General features: G+C 39.1%; 1 protein-coding gene across 3 annotated transcripts in view; it reads right to left on the bottom strand.

The window, feature by feature from the left end:
- Window positions 1-16,151, bottom strand: part of fat1a (FAT atypical cadherin 1a) — a 77,112-nt gene that overhangs the window by 33,978 nt on the left and 26,983 nt on the right. For all 3 annotated transcript variants that reach the window (XM_044347338.1, XM_044347336.1, XM_044347337.1), the window contains exons 4-7: window positions 9,942-10,003; window positions 4,527-4,856; window positions 3,216-3,432; window positions 1,122-1,261 (exon numbers count right to left, since the gene is read on the bottom strand). In XM_044347338.1, coding sequence (XP_044203273.1) covers window positions 1,122-1,261; window positions 3,216-3,432; window positions 4,527-4,856; window positions 9,942-10,003 — 749 coding nt within the window. The remainder of the gene's footprint in view (window positions 1-1,121; window positions 1,262-3,215; window positions 3,433-4,526; window positions 4,857-9,941; window positions 10,004-16,151) is intronic.

Below are 16,151 nucleotides of genomic sequence, written 5' to 3'. Positions count from 1 at the left end.
CTTGTATGTATGTGAGAGTAATATACTAACTTATTTGAGAGATCAGAAAAAACTCGAGGAAACCTGTTCCTTTCAGAGTAAGAGAAGTAGAGAATGTTCACAGGTTCAGAGGAAGACACGGCAGAGGAGGGGCTCAAGAATGCACACATTAAAAAAAACTTTGGCTAGACAGCACCATCATCACAGCAGCCCCGCGTCAGGAATGAGACAATGGAAGATTCCTGGAGCTCAACGCTCAACTGAGATGGTAGAAAAGAGAGAGGGGGAGGAGGAGGAGGAGGAGGAGGAGGAATGCTGACTACCCATATCATAGTTTGAAAAACGGTTTGAATCACACTGGCTACTGTAATGTTTTATTCCTTGATAAAGGCAAAACTGAACCTTGAATTTAATCACTATATATGTTTCCCTATGTGATGAGCTGATGGAAAGATTAGGAGAGCTGCAGAGCACATCAAAACAATGGAAATGCAACAGTAACTATCATGTTTAGAGCCAAAATGATTAGTTGATTACTTGATTTACTGACAGTATATCAATCTCCAACAATGTCATATTTAAAGCAAAAATATTCTTTTCAATCTCAATAATATTGAACTGAATATGTTTGGGTTTTAAACTATTGGTCAGTTAAAAGAAGCAGTTTGAATGTGTCAACTTGGGCTCCTATAATTTTTCACAATTTTCTGACCGAAACATTTATCAGCTAATCGAGATAACAATCGTCAGATTAATCGACAATGAAAACAATCTTTAGTTGCAGCTCTAATCCTGTTAACTATCCGGTAGATCAACACGATTCAGCCACACTCCACAACATCATAATGTATTATGTGATGTGACTAAAACTATTATCTGTCCATTTTCCTCAAGGCAACATTATACGATTAATCAAGTCATGTAGGGATGTAATGAGGACTCAGATCTATAAACTGCCATTTAGAACGGCCAGTAGAGCAATGACAGCATCCCAGCATAAACATATCTTAACAAAAGAGACAGTTTGGCCACTGCTTCACTCATTACTCTTCCCTTTCCCCCTGCTATTCCTCACATGAGAAAAGCAGAACCATGACAACTGCCTCATCAGCTTCCAACCGTTTCATTAGTGTTTCAATTACCTGGGTGCTGACAGTTCGTGTCCCATCTGTGGCTTCCACCGTCAAGTTGTAATTTGATTTCTGCTCAGCGTCCAGGGGCCGCGCTACAATCAAGGTTCCACTGGCCTTGCCCACGTCAAAGCGGCTGTCATAATTACCACCTGTGGATTTTTTTTTGTGTGCAAACAACAAGAAAGGACAAAAGATTAGTGACAAATCATCGCTTAGTTGTGTGCATGTAGCAAGGTTACACAAACACTAAATGGGGGCACTGAGAAGGACACACAAACATCAATTTATGAATACGCTAATGTTGATGTCATTAACTATCAGTATAAATTTTTTGTTCAGCTAGACATAATCCACATAACAGCTATTTTCACAACAATATAAAGTGATGAATGTATAAGAACATAATATACACTATAACAGGATACCAGACTCTCAATGATAAACCATACAATAGTGGATATAACAGACCTCTAATTCACACAGGGTATGAAGACAAGGTTTTTTCTGGCCCTTTTGAGACTCTTAATCAGATCACAGGTTTAAGGTAAAATGTGGCACAATATGAATCCATTGGCACAACATGATTCAATGACAGCCAACAGGCAGCACCAACAGACAATGCAGGATGATCTCTTAATACAGCAATGCCTATTAGGAGATCCCAGCAGCTACCTTCTGCTGTACAGTTGTGGTCACAAGCCATCTGAAGGATGTAAAACATCTCAGTATCCTCTATGCCGTCTTGCAAAAATCCAACCAAACAGAACATTCCAGAGAAAAAGGAAAGCAGTTGCAGAGCACACAAGAAGAAAGAAGAAAAGAGACATGTCAGTCAGACATTGATTAGATGGAGGACAGGGTGGGAGGAAGGGAGAAGAGGCAAGCATTTTTGAAAGGAGTCAATTTAAGTCTTCTCATGCATACAGTGTCTATCATAAGTTAAAAAAAACACACAAACATTCAAGAAAGGACGAATTAAGTTTGAAGAATTCGAAACACATTGGCTATCACACAAGAGGAAAGAAAAGTATAGATATTTCCTGTTTGTCTAAACATGGCTATGCAAGTCAGATTTCTCAAAGAAAACCTGAGAATTCCAACTGAAAATTTAACTTTCCATACTTTACAGAAGAAATTTAACATTTTGGAAAATGTCGCTAATTCACTTTCTTGCCCAGAGTTAGACGAGAAGATTGATACCACACTCATGGTTATATGCTAATTATGAATCTACCGTTAGTAGCTGGTTAGCTTAGCTTAGCATAAACACTGGGCGCAGCTGGAGCTAGCCTGACTGACAGAAGTAAAAAAACTCCACTCTCATGTCTGTACACAAAATATGAAGCTAAAACCAGCAGGCAATTAGCTTAGCTTAGCATAAAGAAAGGAAGTTGGGGGCAGAGCTACCTTGTCTGTCTCCTAAGTTAAACATTCGCCCCGTAAAACTGCAACTTGTTGTTTTTATATTACTGTTTGTTGTTTGTAGAATTAAATAAACAAAATACAGTGTGTAAATTTGTAAAATTTTAAGTGCTGGTAGGAGAATTTTTTAACTTTGGACAGAAGCAGGCTAGCTGTTTCCCCTGCTTCTAATCTTTAGACTACGCTAATCACCTACTACTTCATATTTAGTGTTCAGCCAGGTATCAACAGACGGCGAAACCTTAACTTCCAGATTCTCATTTAAGATCACTGACAATTATAATAAGGCAAATAAATAAGATCCAACCTTTGAACATAGCCTTTCTCAACAGTACGTGTTGTTGACCCTATTTGTTTATACAGATGGTATTTTTTCTACAAAAAACACTATCTTCTCATCTTTCTCTAGGCAAGAAAGTGAATAAGCATAATTCCCAAAATGCCAAAATATTCTTTTTTAAATCAATGAATAATTAGTCTTGACATACTGGATAACATTAGTGGAATAAAATCTTCTAAATTAAGTATTTTTCCATATTTCCCAGCCATATCACACATAAACACTATGTTAGTCATATTTTTTGAAGTGTTTTTCTACCTATAAAGCATTTCTTTGACACAGAATATTTCTACATGCACACACACACACAACAACACGGACGCATGTGTAGGAAGCAGTACCTGTGATTTCGAACCACACGGGAACATCAGAGGATTCGGTGGCTACGACGCCCACCATGTGTGCCACAGGGTCGCTTTCCATTACAGAGAAGGTGAAGGGGGTCTCCTCAAAAAGCAGAGGAGCTGCATCTGCTGGCACTTCTGGTTTGGGAATCCACTCGATATGCAGGCGACAAGTGGAGGATTTCTGAGGACGTCCATTGTCGACAGCTTTAATCTGAGAGAGACAGAGAATGGATGACTGTGTTACGCAGTTTCATGCGACGTTTCTGTTGCAAATGAGCTTCTGCACAGCTCTCTAGCGGATCTTCTTCCTGAAACTCTTCAGAAGTAAATATACAGGAATGTTAAGTTATGTAGCTTGCTAGTTCATGCTCCGGTATACAACCTTACATTTCATACTCTGAGCTTTCCTCATGGCAAGAGGACCTCGTATTCTGAATAACAAAACACCTTTTGTGTGGTATTCTTTTGTGATTCAACCCTTTGTCAGGAGCTCAATTACTGTAAACTGTGGTGAGCAGCATCTTCTTGCAGCAAGACACACAACTTTTGGTTGCGTGGAGACATAAAATCTGTGTGAAAAAAAAATACATTTAAGCCCCAAAAAATGAGTGTTAAATATCATTACTAATGGTATTGCAGAAGTTTTGACAGCCAAATGTGACAACTAAAGTAGATGTAATCTTGTTTTTTTGCTTCAAAGCTGGACAACTGACATTCATTTTCACAGTTATAAAACATTTACTATCCAGTCATCTTAAGATACTCTTCAAAAAACATCTGTCATGATGAAGAGAAAATAATATTGTCAAGCGCTGAACACTGTGACAGGGTTTGTTGACAGCCATAATGAAAAGCCACATCCATTATTGACAAATTGGCTCTTCATGACAAAGCCACCAGAGCGCTAGCACCACGTTGAGAAAGAAAACACGCACACATACATCCTACCACTTAAATTATGACACTATAACAATGAGATCCTAATTGGATACTGCAGACTGTTGTTTGGAACATGCTCCCTAACATTTTAAGTAGTTGCTTTTGCCACAAACTTTCTTCTGCACTTGATGACCAACATGATGCGTGTGGACCAATTAGTTTTTGGTCTCTTTTACAGAGAGCACTCTGCGTTTTTACACAGAAGCAGCAAAAGACAGGGCAGAGAAAAAAACGAGGGTTAGAAAACATGGGAGGAAGAGGGGAATAAAACAGTAAAACAATAAACAAGCATCTGTTGTGGGAATGTACTGCTCACTGAGAGTCTCAGGCTGAGGACAGCATGGAGCCCTGGGATTATATACTTACTGTAAGAATGTCATACTCTCCAGCCGAAGAGAACTTCTTGGATGACACCAGGCCAGTCTTGGGTTCAATAAAGAACTTGCCATGCTCGTCCCCCTCCTCAATGCTGTAAGAGATCTCGGCGTTGGGTCCCTCATCTCGGTCTGATGCAATGACCCGATACACTGGGTCTCTCTTCATCGCTCTCTCTTTCTCCGGCCTCTCCCGCTCAGGGAGCTTGATCTTGTAGATCTTCTCAAGGAACAACGGCCTGTTGTCGTTCTCGTCGAGGACTCGGACGATGACGCGGACGGTGGTGGATTTAGCAGGAACGCCGTGGTCGGTGACAGTGATCTGAGGAGAAAGGATAAAGACTTCAGACCAAGAAGTCTATAGACTAAAAGGCTTTGGGATGACAACAAGGAGGCAAATATCATCTGATGCAAGTGAACTTAAAATCACATTCGATATCTGTTAACTCCTCAAGTCACAATACCTATGTTGTTTTCTTTTCCTATCATACATAGACGCAGTAAAGAACCAAATACTTTTAATTATAGATACAGTGTTGGAGTTTTGGAACAGAAGCAGTGAATAATGTACAAAAAGTTTAGAAAACCAGCATTGAACTTTATGTACAACTATCATGGGAATTTGTAAAGCTAGAGACAGCTGTGTTAGAAATTCATCATTCCAAAGCCTTAAATTAATCACGAAGAGACGAAGATGGGAAGCTTGCTTTTTCCCATCATCATCCTTTCATTCCACTTCTTTCTCAGTGAGTTAACTTGCTGCCAAAATTAAAAGGCAATTCCCTTTGAGATTTGCTGTCAAGTGTTTTTTAAATACACATTCTTTTCTTGAGGAAACCGGTAGTTACACTCTTTTCTATTATGGCGACTATTTGTTTGCTTTATTTTTTAAACCCAATCTAATCTACATAGTATAATGAATGAATCCAGTTAAACACTAAGTACAGAAAGATCATGTTTCTTCACAATGAAAAAAATCTCAGTCCTATAAGCAAAACTCTCCAGCAGAGAAATACAAGACTAAATTGGATTTTATGTTTTTCAGCGCTGCAGCAGAGAGTGCAGGACTTTAATAACCAGCAATTTTGGTCCCTTGGTTGTGAGGTTGTGAGGTTCAAGCCATTTTTGTCTGGTTGGGGTAAGAGCAGTATGACACTACTGGGGCTTTCAGACTCTTGGGCCCCTTTTGTGGCCTAATAATAACAGTTTCATAATCTAATTTCATGCAAAAAGGTAGACTTCCTGATTTGTTAAAGCACCCAAATCTGGTGATTTGTAGGGATTTTTGGACACCATAACAAATTCAGAAAACTTACTTTTAAATATCAGCTCTTATACACATTGTAATGAAATTAACAAATAACTTTTGAAATTAAATAATGTAAAAGAGCTTATCTGAATAAGCAAAAGAGATGTTTCTTATTTTATAGATATTAATGAACCCATTTTTGCCCCGGGGAGTTACTGTTGAGGGTTGGTGTATTCATGTAAATGTTATTTGTTTTATCTGGAGGCTGCTATGAAAACTTTTCTAATCTGAAAAAATGTTTAATATGTTTGCCTGTGATAATGATAACTGTAGCTTGCATGGCTGGAACACTGACAACCCGCCACGGCTAATCATTTTAAATTAGCTGCACCTCCTCATTCTGTTAGAACCGGCTGCAACTGACTCTGCTGCAGTGTGTCATACTTGCAAGCAAAGATTTTGCACTACTAATAAACATTGAGAGTTACTGCCCTTTTCTTTTTTAAATCCCAGAAGTACCCAGTATAAAAAGTCACACAACTGCATCATTAATAGGGCCTTAATTTAAGTCATAACATCAAGTGTTGCTGGTGGCCCACTAACGGTTTGTAATTTGTGCAAAGATTTAACAGCCCATTGTGTCTTCGGACATTCGAGTGCGCAGTTTGAGGAGTTTAATCAAAAGCAAAGAGCCACAGGCTGACCTAAACAAACAGAATTTTCATCTCATTCCAGAAAAAATGGGTTCAAGGGTTGTGCGGCTCAGTGCTGGCAGAGATGTGAGCATTTCTAGCTTCAAGCCGCAAAAATACTGTAGAAGGGCAGAACAAATGTCACAGTCATTTAAAACCATCTGCTAAGTGCTTTACTAAAAACAGTCAGGAGTCCAGAGCCAGACAAACACCATTTGGTACCATAGTTTCAATTACTAAAGTAATGCGTTTTTGGTTTTCTCGCAGTGTCTGCAGCTGTCTGTGCTATTCACATGAGTAGAATTAATTAAATGGGATGACAAGAAACCTGAGCGTGAATGTCTCTCTCAGGGAGGATGTGTTGGTGCCCATCCTGTGTTCTGTAATGAATATTTCCATTATGATCACATGTGCACTTTGGCTTCATATGTTGTATATAGGTAGAGCACCTGATATCCTGTAACATTTAAATATCTTGAAAAGGTACTCCGTTTATTGAACCGGTATTAAAATTAAATGAAATTAGATGATAATAAATAGAAACCTTGTGAGCACACGACATAGCACAGTAACTAATCACAACTACTATGCATTTGTGCACACAGCTATCCATCACCACACGCCTGTCTTTGGAACATTTTTATCAAAAGCCTTTGTTTGACAATTAGGAAAACTGCACAAAAGACAGAGAAGGTACATCAGAGGGAGTGTGTCTCTTTGCACCAGTATAGCACTGCTGTGAAGCCGCAAACTGAGACACTCCATTATGCTCTCATTATCTGTTGCAAAACTGTGGGCTTAATCTGACTGACCACATGTAGGTAATGTTTTAATGCAATTGTTGGTGATTAAAACAACCTGGGAATCAAGATAAACTGTGTTGGATTTTGTGTGTTAGTTAGTTACTGAGTATAATACATGTATATTGCATTTGGCTATAATATTGGGTGACGCTCAAGTTCCACAGCAGTTGTTTAAATGGTGCTCTGTTTAAATAGCACCACTTGCTCTTTATTAAAATTACACAGAGAAATAGACTATGTCCCTTTGTAGCAGGATTACTCGCTCAGTCATTTATCAAGGAAAATGCAACATAAATTATTTCAGCTTCTCTCATGAAAAGGTTTGCTGTTTTCCTCTATTTTATAGCGTTGTAAATGTAATATCATTTGGTTATAGACAAAGACATTTTTTTTCCCTTTTTTTTGACATTTTATAGATTAAATGATTTATCTGAAAAATGGACTGAGTAGGATCTAATATCCTGGTGAAATAATCTAGACTAGCAACCTGTCCAGAATGTACCCTGCATCTTGCCAAATGCATGCTGGGATAGGCTCCAAACAACAGATGTGAACAGCCCATTCACTCCTGCTTTTCCATTATAATGTTCTCTCTGCAGTCCCAGGCCTGAATCCTCAGCATGTCCTGGCATGTCCCACTTTTGCTATTTACCCACCCCCCCCTTTCCTCCGATGGAGGCCTCTCATCCTGCCGCTAGAGCCCACACTCAGACCATCAAGAGCAGCTTTGCCTTTTCTCAAATTCCCCCACTGCCTTTCTGCCTTTTAGCTCTCTCTCTCTTTCACACACAGGCACACGACTACCAACCCCCATCCGTCTCATCATAAAAGCTGAAGGCCCCCCTGTGCTCCCTCCACCTCCTCTTGGCATTTGGTGCAAACAATGCTGACACAGCCCCCACCCTAATTGCTCCACATGTTCCAAATAGCCCTACATGTTTCGTTTCTTCTTCTACAACAAGCTAGTACAGAAACAGCACTAGCGAGGACTTGAATTTGCTTTGCTCTGCTAGTACCCAGTCAACACACAAAGGCATGTACACACACATATATTCTTCTGAGTCATGATTAGCCCTCCATCAGTTGCCTGGAGGATACACTGTTAGGTGTGTGTGAGGAAGGAAGATTGTAGGCTTTAGGGGTCTTTTCTGCTCCACAAATGTGCAGCCCAATAAAGAGCTTCCTGCTGGATACCCAATAACCAGTGACTAACACATACAAACTTCTTAAGTTGCCATGGTTACACCTCTTCCAAGGCTGTGTTCACTCAGCCACTTTGTACCTATTTAGGTCAAAAGTTGCTTGCTTTAAATTATCCCTAAAACTCAAATTAAATAGGAATGTGCAAGAGAAACTTTTTACTTTTCTGGAAAATGTTGGTTCTTTGTGTGCTGGGATTATAGTCTCTGATTAATCATTATAAACTTTAGTAATAAACATTACAAGAAACAGGAATATTAGCTGAAGAAAATAGTGTTGAGTGTGAGTGTTGAATTTGGCTCAACATAAAAGTCTACCAGACTTTGTGCTCAGTGTTTAATGTGGTTATTAAATGTCTGTCCGGAGGCCTTTTGTCAAATGAGACAAATGAACAACATTCATGAGCTCAGCTAGGGCGGGAATTAGCATTTTTCTTTTTTTTTTTTTTTTCAGACACAAAGACTTTAAATGAGACACCAATTACAACCTAGTAATTCAACAGCTTTCAGCCACATGTTGGAAGTAGCAATTCTACATCTACAGCACACCGCTAGATGGAGAAGTTTTGAGTTTGCATACAAAACCCTCCAGACTCTGATATCCTGAAGCTTTTACAAATTCAACAGGTGTTGCACAAAATATTACATTTTATTGTTTTTTCCTTACAATTTTGTTATTCAATTCTCAAAAAAGAATTTCCTTCATCGGCTAAACATTCCATTAAAGGAACACAGTCTTCCTTTATTCCTCACTTACATCCCCTATCATTTATTCTCAATCCTGCACTACAATTAGTGAAGTGTAATGTACAGTCAGAGTATGAAATACAACACTACTTTGGCACCAGATGCACCAGCATTAACCGTCACCCAATGATCACTGAATGGTGCAACTTCTAACAATAATTAAAAGCCGTCCAATCTGCTCCCTGTCAGCTCCGGAAACACAATTAAAACAACAATTATCAACCTCAGTTCTGTGGCAAGAAAGAGGGAGGGAGGTATCAGGAGAGAACAGAGCCGAGCTCAATTAAAACCCACAAGTTTAGACATTGGCCTGTTGGTTTGACAGCAGTTTCCTGTCCCAGCTTGCTCCATCCACGAGACGGAACAGTGGGAAAGAACAAAGGAACAGTCACCGTGATCTCCCACACGCCTCCCACCACTCCCTCATACCCCATCCGGAAATCAGCACAAGGAAGAATTATTCCAAAAGGACCTTTCTTGCACATACTGCGAGACTTATTTTCGTTAGCAACATGTGGCTCTCAGCCAGCGTAGGCTGGAAAACATTCAGAAACAGACATTTTTTTTGAATGTGGGAACTAGATTTGTTGACCTTGAGGGTTTCTGATTATCTGGTTACTAATTCGTTTTCACGAATAAATGAGACAGGCTCATACTGACCCAGCTCCAGTGTTTGTTTCCATAAAAGTTGAGAATCTGCCAAACTAAAGTGCTTACCTCAAGAATGTGCTCATCTTGTTGCTCTCTGTCCAGCCTCCTTGAAGTAGTTGTAACAAGACCTGTTGGAAGCAATCAGAAAGAAGAAAATGAAAAATACACATACAGAATTAATTATATAAACAACCAAGTGAACAAGTCTGTATTGCTCTCTTTTATTAGATCTTGTCATAATAAAGTAATCATTAATTATCGAAACTATCACTGAAAATGCAGGATGAGTGCCCTGACAGAAAAATCGTTTTGGCAGATATTCGCTTATTGCAGGTATATCAGTATTGGCGTATAGAAATGTTAAAGATATGATTAAGGTACAGTCTCTCCATTGCATACAGAAAGCACTGATTTTTTTTAAAATACCTTTTTTTAATTGTTAAGTTAGAATGATTTTTGTCCAAAATGTTTATCTATGTTATGTGTTCTATGTGAAAAAATTAAAATCAGCCATTAGACTGTTACCACATTTTTTAAACTCTCAAATTTCAATATTATTATCGGCCTCACAAATCCAGTATTGATCGGTTATAAGCTGGACTAAATACATTACTAGATCATGTTGTCTTCTCCTCCTTTAAAGACACTTTGAAGCAAACACTGGGACTATACAAAAGAAACTAACAGTATTGGATTAATAAAACTTTCAAAAACCAATCCTTCCATTCACAGTTGGGTGACATAATCTGAACTAATCAGTCACCCATGAGTTAAGAGTTTGCATCTGGAGGAGTGTTTTCCCCGTAAGTCTTCCTTGTTTTTGGTCAACACAGTTGCCAGACAGCCCACCACACTGCCTTACATATGTGAAATATCACAAAGCTCTGCAAATAGTGCCCAAACAGCAGCGAAGCCTTGACACCCTGCTTTTAGTTCTTCCACAAGCTGAATAAATAGACAGCCAGTCAGACACAGCCCGCAGTCCTGAGCACTTTTTGAAACAGAGAAAAACAAACTTCAGAAAAAAAATCCTGCTGCTTGTTGAAGTGTTTCAAGGGTCTCTTTGAGCTCTATCATTCAGTGTAAGCAGGAGAATTGATGTCTTGTGACATCAATCACACAAAGGGGACTTTGTTAAGCTAGGCTTTGACAAAAGTAAAAATAAAACAAGCTTGAGTCTTGAGTTTCTTGCTAATCCAATTTTGAATCAAATTCACAAACATGAGGAAGAAAAAAGAAGAAAAGGGGGGGGTGGATGGATATTGCTGCATGGCTATGTTATAAGCAGCTTTCTGCCCTCACTCCCAGTGTAATTGCAACTTTGCAGAGACACTGAGTGTAGAGTACACATGCCAACTACGACCGCACCAGTGCTGTCTGCTTGCCACACTGCGCCTGATTAGCATAAAGCAAAGGATTTCCGAAACCCAAACCCATCAATGGCACATATGCCTGCAACGAGAATAGCAGGCCACAACTTACAGGTCCTGAAATAGCCCTCCCTCTGCACTGCAATTGAGGCATATGAGTGAGGCACTTTTGCCCCCTCCCCCTCTCTTTCTTAGGCTTTATTTAATCTTCATATTTATATAGGAAGATACAGGTCTACTCATATTCGTAAAAGAAAGAAAAAAAAAAAAGAACAACAACCAGAATTTCCTTTCGGTGCACATCATGTTTTTTTCTCCACTGACTTGACGGGAAACAAATTTAAACCTTTTTACCTTTTATATAAAACAGCACCCACTGTAGGAGCAAATGTGAACAACAAAGCTAAATCAACATAAAGACAGAATCTGCTGCAACCCTGAGTTCCCGACAGTGTTACATACACCCTCTCCTCAGGTGTTTCAACGCTGACAACACGAGTGAAGATTAGTATATTTACAACATGACCTGCAGGAATTCCTCCGCGCAATGTTGCATGACGTCTGCAAGAAAGTTAGCAGAGGATCAGGATGGGTTACAGGGACTTGCGAGCTGAGGATTATTACCGTCGATGCTAATAGTTCTGCTGTGCCACATCAATACAGACTGCGCTGACTAATTATTTATGTGCTTTAGCAAGGCTGGAGCTGATGGATGATAATGTTTTTAATCTCCCCTGTGTGCTGTGTTAGGTCACTCTTCTCTCTGTACATGTATTATAGAACAGAATACAGATGACAACATTAACCATACCGAGTCTAGGTCTTTGATTTATCGTTTCTCTCCAAATTAGCTGCCTGATCAAAACCTGGCAAGGTATCACAACAGACACACAGCTTGTAAAGTAAACAGGATACTGTCAGTAGAGAAGCACATCTCGACAACAAACATAACATTAGCGAAACCACATCACAAACCAACTGGACTTCATCCAAGGTCTACTTTGGAAAGTAGAAATTTGGTTTAAGTTATGCCTTGCAAAGACTGCAAAGAAGTCCAATTTCATAAACACACACATTACTGGCTGCAGTTTGTTAATGGGTACTCATGCATGTTCAAAAAGCGCTTCTTTCTGGTTCAGCTGTAATCTCTCTTACTCTCCCTACAAAGAGTGCACGAGAGAGAAGAAGCAATCGAGAAAGCAAAGCTCAACAGGAACTAAAAAAGGTATTTGGTTCGTATTTCATTGTGGTTACTCTCAGAAACCCTCGGGTAGTGAGCACACTCAGATGTCATGTGATATACCTTGCTGAAATTTCATTGTCCATAGTGTCACATTTGGAAAGGTGTTGGAAATATTAGCATGTTTTATATGGGTGGGACTCTTTCTAAATACAGTTGCACCTTGGGCTAACAGCAGGGTGCTGACCTTCTCACAGCAGGGTGGCGACGCTTTCTTAACACATATTGAATGCAACAGACGATCCCGTCATACAGAGAGCATCCATCTTTCACAGATTCCTCCTGTCAATGGGTAAAGTGTCAGCTAGGGGGATTTTCTTAAATTTTTTATATGATCCCTGGTTGAATTTTTTTTTTAAGGCTCTACTCTGGAATTTTCATGGAGAATGCCACCAACATCTGCTACAAGATGTTGAGAGATCTGAGAGGAGAGTCAAACATCTATAATGCAAAGAATATGTTGCATCTACTGTGGATGACTAAAGCTATTTTGATGCAGGATGTGGATTAAAATGCTTTTTGTTTGCTGGTGTTCCATTTTTGTCTGACATGCTGCCAGCTCAAACTTGCAGCCCACACAAATATCCAAGCACTTTCAGAAAATCTTGTGTCAAAAACTTTCAAAAATTAGTATCTATTTAATCTTATCCTGCAAGTTGCTCTTAAAAAGGGATACATGCTTACCAGCAATAGTTCTTTTATGTAGGACTGCTGGCACCAGTGTTCCAGCCAATAAAGGTGCATACCTCTCTATCTATACCTAAATGTTAAGGAACTGTAAAATGATTGGTTGGTAAGCCAGAGCTCACCAAAGAAGTCTGCATTTCTAACCCGCAGCCTTTGTCCCAACACACACATATAAACACACACACGTACACACACAAAAGCCATCCTCAGGCGTGGGCTGAGCTGGGCCGACAGTAATTATAGCCATGCTGTTTTGAGAGGGGGAGAAAAACAACAGCAAAGCAGCAGTGGCACTCTCAACCATGTCCTTGAGTGCTAGATCTACTGCTCGGAAATGGAGGCCTGGAGAGAGTTAAGGAGTCCAGGACATTGTTGGGCTGGTTCATACCCAGCATTGCTGCTGTGATTAGCAGTCTTGAGAGTGACACACATATTTATGTGACACACATTTAGCTGTAACTCCAGACAATCGGGAATGTGCTGGGTGGCTAGACATCCAATTTTGAAGTCTTTGGGATATTTAGAATTGTTGTTGGCTAAATGTAAACGAAAATGTATTATTTGAATTGCTGTTTCTCTCTTGTGAAAAGACAATAATGAACACAGATTGCAAACATTTCTTATTCTGACACCCAATGTTAGATCCCAGACAACTATAACAATATTCTCAGCTTCATTATGAGTTAAATGCTTGATACTCAAGCCCAAAACCACACTGTTGAAAGTATTTTCACCACTCGTGATGCCATCATTACACTAAAATTCAAACTGTGGAACACCAAAATCCATGTGAATGTGGGAGCGTAAGAAGGGATTGGTATATCAAAGTAGAAGCTGTTTGTTCCTTTCTTTATAACAAGTCTTACAATACTGCTTGCTACTGACCATCTCCTTTTATTGAGAAGGGGAGCAATGCTTGGTATTCCATTTCAAATCTGTATAGTCCAACTACTGTCCTGTCCGGAAACACACAGAATTTGACAAATGCAACAAAGAGATGCCATCTAAGCTAATGCGAATGTATACATACATGAGGTCTTTGTGAAAATGAGTAAAGGGCATTTAGCGGGGAAGAACTGTTTACATTAGGATTGAGATATCTCAGCACCTCACAGCTGCAAGGCTTATTAGTAATCTGAAAAGATAAGCGCGTCATGGAAGAGTTGGGGCTATAGGGGATTCAAGTTCCTGAATGCTTGTGAAAGTGAATGTTATGTGGAGCTGTCTAAATGGATGGGACATTTGGAAGCCGTGGAGCAGCTGAGTTTTGATCTCTATCTGTGTATGTACACATGAGATCTGGGAGGTAATAAGACAAGGCATTACAGGGAGTAACAGTAAGAGACTGTGTGTCTTTCATATTTGTAGATTATGGGGGATTATTCGGTTCTGATACATATTCAGTACATTCGTGTGCACTTAAGACACCAGGTTGCTCTGAGAAATCAGGTTATGCAGGTAATGTGAGAATGCTTTTACATGTACTGTAATAACCTGGTCAAGCATCAGATTTCTTCCATAACCTGACCTCATTTTGGATGTATCAGTTGCTCATTTTAACTGTATTAATTAAAGAGGAAGCTCCTTCCTGATTTTTGTTGGGAGAGTCTGTGCTGTCTGAATTTTACAAATAATCAAATGTTAAACAATGTTAACACTGATACAGTGTCATGTTCTGCTTGGTACAGTGGTTAGCTAAACTTAGGAACAAACTGCAGGTGATGCAAAATATTATTTGGTATTTATTAAATGCTTCACCTCAAATTCATGTTGGTAGTGATGAATTCAGAAGGGCAGGACAGCAGAAGCTGCATTGTATGTATAATATTATCAATGGGTATGCTCCTTCAGATAACAATAGGCCAGTAATATCAGGGCCAGTGTGCATTCACGTAAAGTGCCTCAAGTGAATAATGTAGCCAGAAGTTCCTTTTATTACACTGGTGCCATGTTGGGGAACAGCCTTCCGCTACATATCCAGTTTTAAAATATGAGAGGGGCTTATCAGTTAGGTAAGGACTTTTTTATGGAACAGGGTCACAGATTTATAATGAAATCTGCAATGACATTGTTACTTTAGCTGTTCTTGTCTTTTGATGTGGGAGTTATTATTTTTTATTTGTTAGATTGTGGTGATGTGTTTTTAGATTTCACAATTGTATTGTGTAGTTTTTATGTTGAATGTCTTGTGCTTCTTTATGTTTCTTTGACTTTTAACATCTTGGGACCATGTTGGAAATAATTGGATTTTTTGTTTTTTGTGTGTGTGTCTGATAATCTATAAATAAAATCAATAAATCAATTAATCAATCAAGTGGTGGAAACAACTTTATATGACTATTTATTATAGAGTTCTAGTGGTGACTAGTGGTTGGTTTCAGTTTCAGTCAGGTTTTGGATTGAATCATTTTAAATGCGAGGATGCATCGCTCTGAGCAATATTTCTCTCCTTTAATCTGCTTGCTCTTACCTTCCCTGTTTTAAGTATTGTCCTGCACGTGCCCACATGTAAAAAGCTGATTAGAAACTCGATTACCGGTATCAGCTGTGGAAATCAGGCTTGTCTAATCCCAAACCATGGCTACAGAAACCAGCTTTCTCGTTTACGTGACATTTAAGAAATCTGCTTACAGGAGAAAGCCAACTGTCACCCAGTTACTTAAGTGTATGTCAACAAACTGATTGCTTGCTTTGTCTGATGTAAAGAGGAGTTTGTTTTAAGGATTTTTTTTTGTTTTCCCTCAAAGACTTTGGTGGTCATTAGGCCTCTGTCAAATCCATGTACATGTAAATCCATTCAAGTTGCATTGTTGGTGTGTCATAAGAATGAAGCGGAATTATTAAGTTCTGGAAAGGAATAAAATTGATATGAAATTTAAGTATATAATTGTAGATCTCACATGAACAGAGACCATATATATACAATTTTAATTGGATTATGGATTGATTTTGACATCCTCAGTGGGTATTAATTAATTA

This window comes from Thunnus albacares, chromosome 3 (assembly GCF_914725855.1).
Source record: "Thunnus albacares chromosome 3, fThuAlb1.1, whole genome shotgun sequence".
Taxonomy (NCBI): domain Eukaryota; kingdom Metazoa; phylum Chordata; class Actinopteri; order Scombriformes; family Scombridae; genus Thunnus; species Thunnus albacares.
Note: the sequence above shows the minus strand (reverse complement) of the source record. Positions and strands in the feature narration are given on the sequence as shown.